This window comes from Tribolium madens, unplaced genomic scaffold (assembly GCF_015345945.1).
Source record: "Tribolium madens isolate multiple individuals breed KSU strain unplaced genomic scaffold, Tmad_KSU_1.1 Scaffold_20;HRSCAF=117;Tcas5.2_LG4, whole genome shotgun sequence".
In the NCBI taxonomy this organism is placed as follows: domain Eukaryota; kingdom Metazoa; phylum Arthropoda; class Insecta; order Coleoptera; family Tenebrionidae; genus Tribolium; species Tribolium madens.
This window is the reverse complement of record NW_025400985.1, coordinates 789,499-801,551: the sequence shown is the minus strand read 5'-3', so window position 1 is coordinate 801,551 and position 12,053 is coordinate 789,499. Positions and strand designations below refer to the sequence as shown.

The following is a 12,053-nucleotide window of genomic DNA, read 5'->3' as shown; positions in this document are numbered from 1 at the left end:
AAAATATTTTAATTTTTGACCCAATTTAGCCATATTTTGACTTTGTTTATCTACTAAAGAAATAAGACCGTTTTTTACTGAGTTTGGTGATATTTTGACTTATCTTTGAGAAAATTTGTGGAAATAATTGATTGAAAATCTTGAAAAAGACAAAAATGGCTTCAAAGGTTGAAAAAGGTAAAAATATTTTGACYGAATATTGTGTTTTTCGACTTATTTTTGACTAAAATTTGGGCAAAAAAACACGTAGACGTGTTTATATAAAGATCCAAATTGACCAAAATAGACTAAAAATTTTGTTATAATTTCATAATTTTTAGTCAGTTTAAACGAAATTGACAAAAAAAAGGTTTTATCTCAAAAAAGACTAAAGCAACATCATTTTTGACATAATTTGGTAAATTTTTACCAGAATTTTGTAAAATAATTGTTTTTCTAGCTGAAAAAATATGGTAAAAACATTTGAAAAAGCAAAAATAAAGTAATTTCTGGCTCAATTTACCGTTTTTTTGAATCTGTTTTGTATAATCTCAAACCAATAAAAGAATTTTTTAATTATTTTGGTGGTTTTTTGATTTTTTTACCGAAATAATTGATTTTTTTTATTGAAAAAAAAAATCAAAAAATTGGTGAAACTTTTGGTTTAATAAAAATTATATATTTTTTAGTGTGTTGGACAGTCTTGGTACCTAGCTGTGGACACCCAAATGTACTTTCTTTCCCCTCTAATTTTAATCCCTTTAGTTCGATGGCCCAAAAAAACCCTAACAGCAATTGCTGTTTTCGTGGTACTAAACTGCAGTTACGTTTTTGAAATCACATGGAAAAACCATCTCGGAACAACACTATTCGAGTCAGTTTCAAACTTGCAAAATTCCAAAAATAATGAAATTTTTTCAGTCAAGAAGATCAACACTATGAGATGCTTTACAGCCCGACACACGTGCGAGGAGTCCCTTATCTAATCGGTATGGCGTGCGGATATTTCGTCTTCAAAATCAAGACCAAGAGTTTAAAATTATCAAAAGTAAAAAAAAATACGAAAAAAAAAATTTTGAGTGTTTTTTTCAGACTAAAATTGTGATTTCGTGGATTTTGACATTAGGCACACTTGTGGGAATTGTCATCGTTCATTATCCAATGACTCAAACTGATAAACACACCGATCTTTTCGAAACTTCTTTTTTCAATTCTTTACACCGAGTTATTTGGTCAATTGCATTGTGTGTTTTAATCATACTTTGTATCAACGGTTACGGAGGCTTAATTAACTCCTTTCTCTCGAATAAAATCTTCACGGTTTTGATTCGACTAAATTACAACATTTACCTCCTTCATATGGCGCTGCTAACCATTATGACAGCCCAAAAACGGACTCCGGGCTTTTTTTCAGACTTATTTTGCGTAAGGATTCACCCAAGTGTGATAATTGACACTTTCATTGTGATTTCAGTTTCACGAATTTTGGGGGACTTACATGTTTAGTGTAGCGGCCGCCATTTTGTGGACTCTTGCCTTCGAATCGCCCATTTTGATCATTGAAAAACTCATTTTTGCACCAAGTAAGTGTTTTGGGGCGAAATTAAAAACCTGAAACGTGTTTTTCAGAAAAAAACGCACCTTGTGCCCCGCCAGTTAAGCAACAAGTGGTAGACATCGAAAATGAAGCACAAAAATTGTAATTCATTGAGTTATTTACCCCTCAAGTTATGCGACTAACAATACAGCGTAGTTTAATGTGTTGCATGTTTTAGCCATTTTTGAGTATTTTTTAGCTGAAAATGGAATTATTTTACAACTCTTTTATTGTTTTGGTGACGTAAATGTTGTGTTTAATCGTGTATGAAACAAATAAATAAAACGGCTAATTTTTTTATGACTGTTGTATAATGTGTTGCCTGGATTTGGGCGCCATTGTCTATTTCCTGATTACTCAATATTATTTCATAAATTACAGCTTTTTGCACATTTTTCAGTCAAAAAAACAATTATTTCGATAATTTTTCTCAAAAATCAGTCAAACTCCCAACTTAAAAAAAAATAGTTTTAATTGTTTACTAAACTAAAATTGTTAAATTTTATCAAAAATTGCAATTTTTTGGTACTTTTAGCACATTTTTTAAATAGAAACGTAATTATTGTGCAAAATTATGTTTAGAACAAGCCAAAAATTTAACAAATTAGGCCGAAAATGATGTTATTTAGGTCTTTTTTGGTTTTTCTTATTTAATAAAAAATAAGCCAAAAAAACAAAAAATGTGGTCGAAAACCACTTAACTTTTACAGCTCAAATATGGTGGATTTGATTTTTGTGAGGTGGCAACACTTGTTTGAATTTGACAGTAAATGTCACCAACTAAATTCAAAATTAAAATTAGTAAAATTGCGCAATCGTCAAGGAAACAACACAATTTTTTGTATTTTTTCAATGTGAAAATCAATTATTTCGACAAATTTTTTCCAAAAATCACTCGAAAAATCACCAAAATAATTATTTCATTTTTTTTTCAAAAAACATCGTTAAATTAGGTTAAAATTACAGTTTTGCCTTTTTTGGAGTGTTTTTAACATATGTTGCGCCTATACAAGTACCTAGACAATTTTTTCGTAAAATTTTGTTAGAAATAAACCAAAAATTCACTAAATTAGACCAAAAATAGTATTTTGCGTATTTAAAAATTACTTAATTTAGCTTTTTTAACACACTTTCAAGCAAATCCAAAAAAGAAAAAGGAAAAGTAACTAGAAAAATCTTTTGTCAACACTGAATTTTGTTAGCAATGTCAAATTTTTAATGAAATTTTTGATCAAAGTAGTATTTGACTTGGTATTTAAATTGGCTGTCAAATTCAAACGTCAATCTTTTATAGTCAACTGTCATTCACCTCCGACGGGCTGCTCCTGGCCTGGCCGTCAAGTCACACATCAAGGATCAACAATAATTCAGTGTTGCCAACTAAATTTAATTTAAAAAAATGACAAAAAATTACTTTTGAACGAGAAACAATTTTTAAATTTTTGCAACAAGTAAGTGTTTTGTGGCGAAATTAAAAACCTGAAAAAAACATCTTGTGCCCCACCAAGAAAGTAGACATCGAAAATGAAGCACAAAAATTGTTAAAGTTATGCGACTAACAATACAGCCTAGTTTAATGTGTTGCATGTTTTTAGCAATTTTTGAGTATTTTTAGCTGAAAACGGAATTATTTTACAAAATTTTGTTAAAAGCAAGCTAAATTCCAAAAAATCACTATAAAAATGATCAAAAAGTATTAAATTTCCTCGAATTTGTTATTATGTAATTTGTTTTGCTTTTTTTGGTATTCTGATAAAAATTGTGGTTTTTTATTCACAAAAGCACTTTTTTATTGTTTTATTGACGTAAATGTTGTGTTTAATCGTGTTTGAAACAAATAAATAAAACGGCTATAATTTTTTTTATGGCTGTTGTATAATGTGTTGCCTGGATTTAGGCGCCATTGCCCATTTCCTGATTAGTCAATGTAATTTCTTAAATTACATCATATCCCTTGATAATTAATTAAACCCAAACCCATGTCCCTTCTTTTGTAACCATTTCAGTTACGACACATCTTTCCCTTCATTCACTACACAAAAAAGTAAGTCGAGAAAGTTAAAAATTGAATTTGTGTAAATAGAGGTTAGGATTAAAACTTGTTTTTTTAAATTCTTGGAATTTATGTTTTTATTTTTTGAGATAAGATAAGAAAAACTTTCAAGAATCACGGTATCATTCTTCACAAAAATGTCAACACAAAATATCATTGGGTAGAATTATTGCAACATTTTCCAATAAAAAAATTTCTTTTTAGAATGGAAGAAGAGGAGTCAGGGGAATGCAACAATGACCTGTCTTTGACCAGGCCGAGTCTAGGAGGCTCTGAATATGACGATGAGTTGGGAATCCCTGAATCCCTCAGTATTGTCGATGTGGGGGATGGCCCCGTTCTCATAGAACACTCAGATGAGGAAATTGATGGTAAATTGACTGTTTTTCTTCATTTTATAAAATTCAAATTTTCAAGATGATGTTTTCGACGGTTTGCCCTTCTCTTCAATTCACAAACCACCAATCAAATTCAAGTCTTTTCGAAGAAACGTCTTCATCCCCTCCTTGGATATTTCAGTAACAATCAAAGATTATGAACGAAATTTAACAACACATATGCTCAACCCCAACTTGTAAGTGTTGCCAGCTCGAAGCAATTAAATTCACCAGATCTGAGATAAAAAGTCACCAGATTACAAGATTATTGTATGATTTTAATTTTTTTAATACTGTCGAAGGAAGACAAAAATAGTCTAATAATCTAATTCCATAATTTTTTGGCTAGTTGCGAAATATTTGGTGACAAAAAATCTATTGGCAACACTAAATTAGTGGTAATCCTGCTGATTTGTTATATTAGAATGTTTCCGGTGACAATTGCCTATAAAAGTTTGACGTTTGAATTTGAAAGTCAAGGTTGCCAAATTAAAAATTAAATTTGACACCAAATTATTTTCAGTCACCCGATATTTACTTGAAAAACATGCTAAAACACTTGATAAAGGCAAAAATAATGACTTGATTTGATGTTTTTTTTTGGTTTGTTTTAGCAAAATCTTGCAATTAACACCATTTTCGACCATATTTTGTATTTTTTGTCCTATTTTTTTGACAAAATTTTACTCAAAAAGAGCTAAATACAATGAAACAAACGAAATAACATCAATTTAGATTTATTTTTGTTGTGTTTAAACATGTTTTCACAATATCCTGTAAAATAAATGAGTCTCTGGTTCAAAAACGAACTAAATCGAATGAAACAAACTAAAATGATATCAATTTCAATCTAATTTGGTAATTTTTCATTCAGTTTTAGCAAAAATTTGAATGTATCTTAAAAACGTGCTGAAACACTCTAAAAATACAAAAATAACACTAGTTTTGGCCTAATTTGATAAATTTTTGGTTTGTTTTTAACGAAATTTTGAAAAATAATTCTGTTTCAAGCTAAAAACATACTAAAACCCTCAGAAATGGACAAAATAATGTACCTTTTGACCTATTTTAGCGATTTTTTTACCTTGTTGAGTGAAATATCATTTATCATCTCTCGATTTTTCAACTTGTTTTTAGGAAAATTTTATTTGAGTTTCTACATGGCTAAAAAACGTGCAAAATGCTCAAAAAAATATAAAAAAATAGTGTCATCAATTTTGACTGAATTTACTAAATCAATAATTAAAAAATCAAAGTAAAAAAGATAATTTTACTAACATTTTGGCGAATATTCGATTTAAAAAAAATACATTTCTAAGAAATTATCAGATGAAGGCAAAATAATGACTTAATTTCATGTTTTTTGGTTTATTTTAGCAAAATCTTGCAATTAACACCATTTTTGAGTATATTTTGTATTTTTCGTCCTATTTTTTTGACAAAATTTCACTCAAAAAGAGCTAAATCGAATGAAACAAACGAAATAACATCAATTTAGATTTATTTTTGTTGTGTTTAAACATGTTTTGACAATATTCTGCAAAATAAATGAGTCTTTGGTTCAAAAAACGATAAAATGATATCAATTTCAATCTAATTTGGTAATTTTTCAGTCAGTTTTAGCCAAAATTTGAATGTATTTTAAAACGTGATGAAACACTCTAAAAATGTAAAAATAACACTAGTTTTGGCCTAATTTGATAAATTTTCGGCTTGTTTGTAACGAAATAAAATAATTCTAAAAACATACTAAAACCTCAGAAATGGCCAAAATAATGTACTTTTTTTTACCCATTTTAGCGATTTTTTATCTTGTTGAGTGAAATATCATTTAGAAAAACAAAACTATCTCTCGATTTTTCAACTTGTTTTTGAGAAAATTTAGCTCAAAAAATACAAATAATAAAAATTTCATCAGAAATTAAAATTTTTACAAAAGTTTTCCCCAAATCATTAAGCTAGTAAAAAATCACCAGATCTGGTGAAATTTCAGCAGACCTGGCAACACTGATCGCTTTTCAATGTTGCCAACTTGCAGATACACCATTTCCCTAGTCCATGGCACGTTCAACTGGCAAATCAAAAAGCGCTACAAACAAATACAACATTTACACCAACAATTGATTTTATTTAGGGCTGGTTTGAATATCCCCTTTCCGAGTAAAACCCACAAAAGGAAAAGAAAGAGTTTTAAGATGAATGTGCCTGAAGCGGGACGAGGGAAACGAAAAGCGGCGCTTCCAAGGCAAATTTTCCTGGTTTTTTTGCCTTTTAACCTAATTTTTTTTTATAGATTCCCGAAAAAACCCGAGATTTTGGTCCCGTATGAAAAACTCGGCGATAGAATCAAGCAACTTGAAAACTACCTCAATAATTTGCTCTCTATTAATATTTATCGCAATCATCCTGCCACTGTATTTTTTTTTATTTGTTTATTTATTTTTTGTAAAACTAGATTTTTAGATTGAATTTTTGGAGGTTTCGCATTTATCGTTTGTTCAAGGCCTCGGAATTAAGGGTAAGGAAGGAGTGGTTAAAAAACGGACCGGAAGCACGCAACCGGGACAAGCGGGGTGCAACTGTTGTGGCCTCATTAGGTGCATGTTTTGCATAAGGTAATTAAATTAAAAAAATTGATCGGTTTTTTATTTTATTAAGTGGCCTGTGACTTTGAAATACAGTTGGTGAAACTGAGTGTCAAATTCAAACCAGTGTTGCCACCTCATAAGAGTCAAATTCAGCAGATCCATAAAAACTGGTGGTTTCAAAGAAACTCGTGTTAAATAAATGAATATCTGCTGCAAAAAAGAACTAATTGGAGCGAAACAAATTAAAATAATATCAATTTTGATGTAATTTGGTAATTTTTCAGCCGTTTTATAACGAAATATTTTTTTTCAAAATTTAAAAATTGTTTCAAAAATTTTGGGGCTACTTCAGTGAATTTTTGGCTTGTTTTTAACAAAATAATTGTGTTTCCAAGTGAAAAATGTGCTCAAACATTCGGAAAAGAAAAAAATAATGTAATTGGTAACCTAATTTTTTTTTAATGTGTCGAAATAATTGATTTTCTGACTGAAAAATTACAAAAAGTTGTGTTGTTTTCTTGACGATTTTTTTTAAATTTTCAAATGGCCTGTAACTTTGAAATTCAGTTAGTGACATTGACTGTCAAATTCAAATCAGTGTTGCCACCTCACAAAAATCAAATGCACCAGATGGAAAAAAAAATTGAACAAATTTTGCTCAATATTTTTTTATCTTAAAAAGGCAAAAATAAAACCATTTTCGGCCTAAGTTAGCAAATTTTTTACTTCTTTTTGACAAAATTTTGCAAAATAACTAAGTTTCTGGTTGACAAAAGTAGTAAAAATACCAAAAAACCGCAAAAATATTTTAATTTTTGATCCAGTTCAGCGATTTTTTGACTCTTTAGTAAAATTTCGTAAAAAAGAGAACAATAAAAACAATTTCTTAATTAGTTTGGTGATTGTTTGGCTTATTTTTGAGAAAATTTGTCGAAATAATTGCTTTTTTGACTGAAAAATGTGCAAGAAGCTTGAAAAAGGCAAAAATTATATAATTTCCACAAAAACTTCAGATTTTAGTTGAAAAACGTGCTTTAAGCTTGAAAAAGGTAAAAATAACAATAATTTTCACCAAATTTTGTGATTTTTCGACTTATATTTTTGACTAAATTTTGCTCAAAAATGAGATAAATCAAGTGAAACCAGCGGAATATCATTAATTTTGATTTACTTTGTGATTTTTAAGGGCGTTATAAGAAAATTTTGCAAAAAGAGTGTCTGCTTAAAAAAAATCAAGCAAAACAAACTAAAATAATGTCAATTTCGATGTAATTTGATAATTTTAACGAAATTTTTAAAAAAGTAGACAAGAAACACTCGAAAAGGGCAAAAATATCATCAATTTTTGATATTTTTGGCTTTAGATTTTTGACTAAATTTTGCTCACAAATCAGTTAAATCAAGTGAAGTAAACAACGAAATAACATAAATTTCGATGATTTTTAGAACTTTTGTAAAATAAATGAATATTTGCTTCAAAAAAGAACTAATTCGAGCGAAACAAACTAGAATAATATCAATTTCGAGGTAATTTTCTGTGTTTTTCGACTAATTTTTGACAAAATTTTGGTCAAAAATCAGTTAAACTGAGTGAATCAAACGAAATAACATAAACTTCGATGATTTTTGGTAATTTTCCCAAAATAAATAAGTTTCTGCTTCAAAAAAGAACTAATTCGAGCAAAACAAACTAGAATAATATAAATTTAAATGTCATTTGGTATTTCTTCAGCCAAAAAATTTAATTAAACACTCAAAAAAGGCAAAAATAACAAAATTTTTGGCGTAATTAGTAAATTTTGATTTATTTTTAACAAAATTCTGCGAAATAATTGTTTCTAGCTGAAAAATGTGCTAAAAACACCCAAAAATGACACAAAAATTCTAATTTTTGACAAAATCTAACGGTTTTTTGATTTTGTTTCACTGAATTTGGTGATTTTTTACAATATTTTTGAGACAATTTGTCGAAATAATTGATTTTCTGACTAAAAAATACGAGAAATTGTGTTATTTGTTCCTTGGCGAAATGTGCTAAAAATGGCCAAAATATAGTATATATAGTATAATATAGCGATTTTTTGATTGAAATAAGACCATTTTATATTGAATTTAGTGATTTTTTGACATATTTTTTAGAAAATTTGTGGAAATAATTGATTTACCTTACTGAAAAAGGTACAAAAGTCTTGAAAAAGATAAAAATGATAAAAATTTAGCAAAAACTTCAAATTTTGGTTCAAAAAAACGTGCTTCAAAGGTTGAAAAAGGTAAAAATAAAAATATTAAAATAATAAAAAAAATATTTTGACCATATTTTGAGTTTTTCCACTTATTTTTGACTAAAAATCTGTTAAATCTGGTGAAAAATAAATGAAACAACATAAATTTCGATGATTTTTGGAAATTTTACAAAATAAATAAGTTTCTGCTCCAAAAAAAAAAAACTAATTCGAGCAAAACAAACTAGAATAATATAAATTTTATTGTTATTTGGTAATTTTTCAGCCAGTTTTATAACGAAATTTGTCGAAAAAAATATTTTATTATCAAAAAATGTATTTAAACACTCAAAAAAAAACACCATTTTTGGACTAACTTAGTGAATTGTGGTTTATTTTTAACAAAATTCGACATAATAATTATGTTTCTAGCTGAAAAGTGTTCTTAAAATTGCAAAAATATTTCTTAAAGAATAAGACTATTTTTACTGAATTTGGTGATTTTTTGACTTATTTTATTTTTGCGAAATAATTGTTTCTAGCTGAAAAATGTGCTAAAAACACCAAAAGTGACAAAAATATTTTAATTTTTGACCCAATTTAACAGTTTTTAGATTTTGTTTCACTGAACAAACACACTATAGTGATTTTTTTGACTTATTTTTGAGACAATTTGTCGAAATAATTGATTTTTTCAACTGAAAAATGTGCAAGAAGCTTGAAAAAGGCAGACATGATATAGTTTCCAGAAAAACTTCAGATTTTAATTAAAAAAAAATGCGCTTCAAGTTTGATAAAGGCAAAAATAACAATGTTTTTGGCCAAATTTTGTTTTTTTTTTTGGCTTATTTTTGAGTAAATCTTGCTTCAAGTGCTTCAAATTTGGAAAAAGTGCAAATAACAATGTTTTTGGCCAAATTTTGTATTTTTCGGCTTATTTTTGACTAAATCTTGCTCAAAAATGAGATAAATCAAGTGAATCAAACGAAATATCATCAATTTTGATATATTTTTGAGATTTTTAAGGACGTTTTAAGAAAATTTTGCTCCCTGCTTCAAAAAAAAAAAAAAAAATCAAGCAAAATAAACTAAAATAATGTCAATTTCGATGTAATTTAGTAAGTTTTCATTGTTTTAACGAAATTTGTAAAGAAGTAGACAAAAGCGTGCTGAAATGTTGCCAACCTAAATGCAGTGTTGCCAATAAGAAAAAGAAAAATGTTTGGTTATGTAAATTACCTGTGTTTGGCATCGTCCCAGCGGCCGTAGCACAAGTCAATGCCGCCAACAAAAGCATAAGTTTGGTCCACAACGACCATTTTTTCATGATGGGCCCAGAGAAATCAATTATTTCGACAAATTGTCTCAAAAATAAGTCAATTCAGTGAAACAAAATCAAAAAACTGTTAAATTGGGTCGAAAATTGAAATATTTTCGTCATTTTTTGGGTGTTTTTAGCACATTTTTAGCTAGAAACAATTTTTTCGTAGAATTTTGTTAAAAACAAATCAAAATTCACTAAATTAGGCTAAAAATGGTGTTATTTCTGCCTTTTTTGAGTGTTTGAGTAATTTTCTTAGATAACAAAATTTTTTGTACAAATTTGAAGCAAAAACTCATTTATTTGCAAAAATTCCAAAAATCATTGAAATTTATGTTGTTTCACTCGATTTGACTGGTTTTTGAGCAAAATTTCGTCAAAAATAAGTCAAAAAAAAAACACAAAATTTGGTCAAACATTTTTACCTTTTTCAAGCTTGAAGAACGTTTTTTCAATCTGAAGTTTTTGTGAAAATTATATCATTTTTGGCTTTTTTTCAAAAATAAGTCAAACAATCACCAAATTATTAAAAAAATTATTTTAATTGTCTTCTTTTTTACGAAATTTTTCTAAACAGAGTTAAAAAAATCGCTAAATTGGGCTAAATAACAACAAAATTCATATTATTCTAGTTTGTTTTGCTCGAATTAGTTCTTTTTTGAAACAGAAACTTATTTAKTTTGCAAAAATTCCAAAAATCATCGAAATTTATGTTGTTTCATTTATTTTTCACCAGATTTAACAGATTTTTGACCAAAATTTAGTCAAAAATAAGTGGAGAAAGTCAAAATATTTTTATTTTTACCTTTTTCAACCTTTGAAGCACGTTTTTTTTAACCAAAATTTGAAGTTTTTGCAAAAATTTTATCTTTTTTTTTCAAGATTGTTGTACTTTTTTCAGTAAGGTTCATCAATTATTTCTACACAATTATTCAGTAATTCAGTATTACCAACAGTTTTGTCACTTTCTAATAAAATTGTAGATGTCAGCACTTGTGCAACGACATTCTATGCGCGCGCTGGAACGAGCGTTGGTTTTTCATCAAGGACACCTGTTTCGGCTACATAAACCCTGAAGATGGCATGGTAAAATGCGTGATTTTATTCGACCAAGGTTTCGAGGTCGCTTCCGGTTTGTACTCAATCGGTTTACAAACCGGTTTCCAAATCCAAACATTGAGTCGCCAAATCGCATTTAAATGTTGGACGAGGCGAAAAGGTCGCGAATGGATTGAAACCCTCAAAGAGGTGGCTTCAGGGACAGGTTTGTAACCGAACCACCTCAAAAAAAAAAACCGGTTATAACCGCGTTTCCAGCCCGCGACTTCACCCAAGCCAACCAACACCGATCCTTCGCACCCTTAAGGACCACAATCGCGGCGTGTTGGTTCATAGATGGCGCTAGTTATATGTCAGCCGTGGCCGACGCGATTGAGAATGCCAAAGAAGAGGTTTTTATCACTGATTGGTGGTTGAGTCCTGAGATTTATATGAAACGGCCAGCGTTGAGTGGGGATTATTGGAGGTTAGATAAATTATTGCAGAGGAAAGCTGCGAGTGGTGTACGAATTTTCGTGCTACTTTACAAAGAAGTGGAGTTGGCGTTGGGTTTGAACAGTTATTACAGTAAACAAACGCTAGCGGAATTGTCGGAAAATATCAAGGTTTTGCGCCACCCGGATCATGCCCGTGTGGGGGTGTTTCTCTGGGCCCATCATGAAAAAATGGTTGTTGTGGACCAAACTTATGCTTTTGTTGGCGGCATTGACTTGTGCTACGGCCGCTGGGACGATGCCAAACACAGGTAATTTACATAAACAAACATTTTTCTTTTTCTTATTGGCAACATTGTATCTAGGTTGGCAACTTTGACTGTCAAATTCAAACGTCACACGTTTATAAGTCAACTGTCATTT

At 29.3% G+C, this 12,053-nt stretch overlaps 2 protein-coding genes across 4 annotated transcripts in view; both read left to right on the top strand.

The window, feature by feature from the left end:
- LOC123004611 (nose resistant to fluoxetine protein 6-like) overlaps positions 1-1,876 on the top strand; it is a 5,153-nt gene extending 3,277 nt beyond the window's left edge. The window contains exons 7-11 of the mRNA XM_044397940.1: positions 669-853; positions 901-1,027; positions 1,072-1,404; positions 1,454-1,562; positions 1,609-1,876. Of these exons, the coding sequence (XP_044253875.1) occupies positions 669-853; positions 901-1,027; positions 1,072-1,404; positions 1,454-1,562; positions 1,609-1,682 (828 nt within the window). The 3' untranslated portion in view covers positions 1,683-1,876. The remainder of the gene's footprint in view (positions 1-668; positions 854-900; positions 1,028-1,071; positions 1,405-1,453; positions 1,563-1,608) is intronic.
- A 1,599-nt stretch (positions 1,877-3,475) lies between these two features.
- LOC123004610 (phospholipase D1) overlaps positions 3,476-12,053 on the top strand; it is a 113,086-nt gene continuing 104,508 nt past the window's right edge. Inside the window, exons 1-8 of one of the 3 annotated variants that reach the window (XM_044397938.1) lie at positions 3,476-3,620; positions 3,834-4,000; positions 4,047-4,203; positions 6,045-6,251; positions 6,300-6,420; positions 6,470-6,621; positions 11,121-11,401; positions 11,455-11,941. In XM_044397938.1, the coding sequence (XP_044253873.1) occupies positions 3,835-4,000; positions 4,047-4,203; positions 6,045-6,251; positions 6,300-6,420; positions 6,470-6,621; positions 11,121-11,401; positions 11,455-11,941 (1,571 nt within the window). In that variant the 5' untranslated portion in view covers positions 3,476-3,620; position 3,834. Of the gene's footprint in view, positions 3,625-3,668; positions 3,790-3,833; positions 4,001-4,046; positions 4,204-6,044; positions 6,252-6,299; positions 6,421-6,469; positions 6,622-11,120; positions 11,402-11,454; positions 11,942-12,053 lie in introns of those variants that run through there. The other 2 variants (XM_044397939.1, XM_044397937.1) reach the window with 2 other exon arrangements.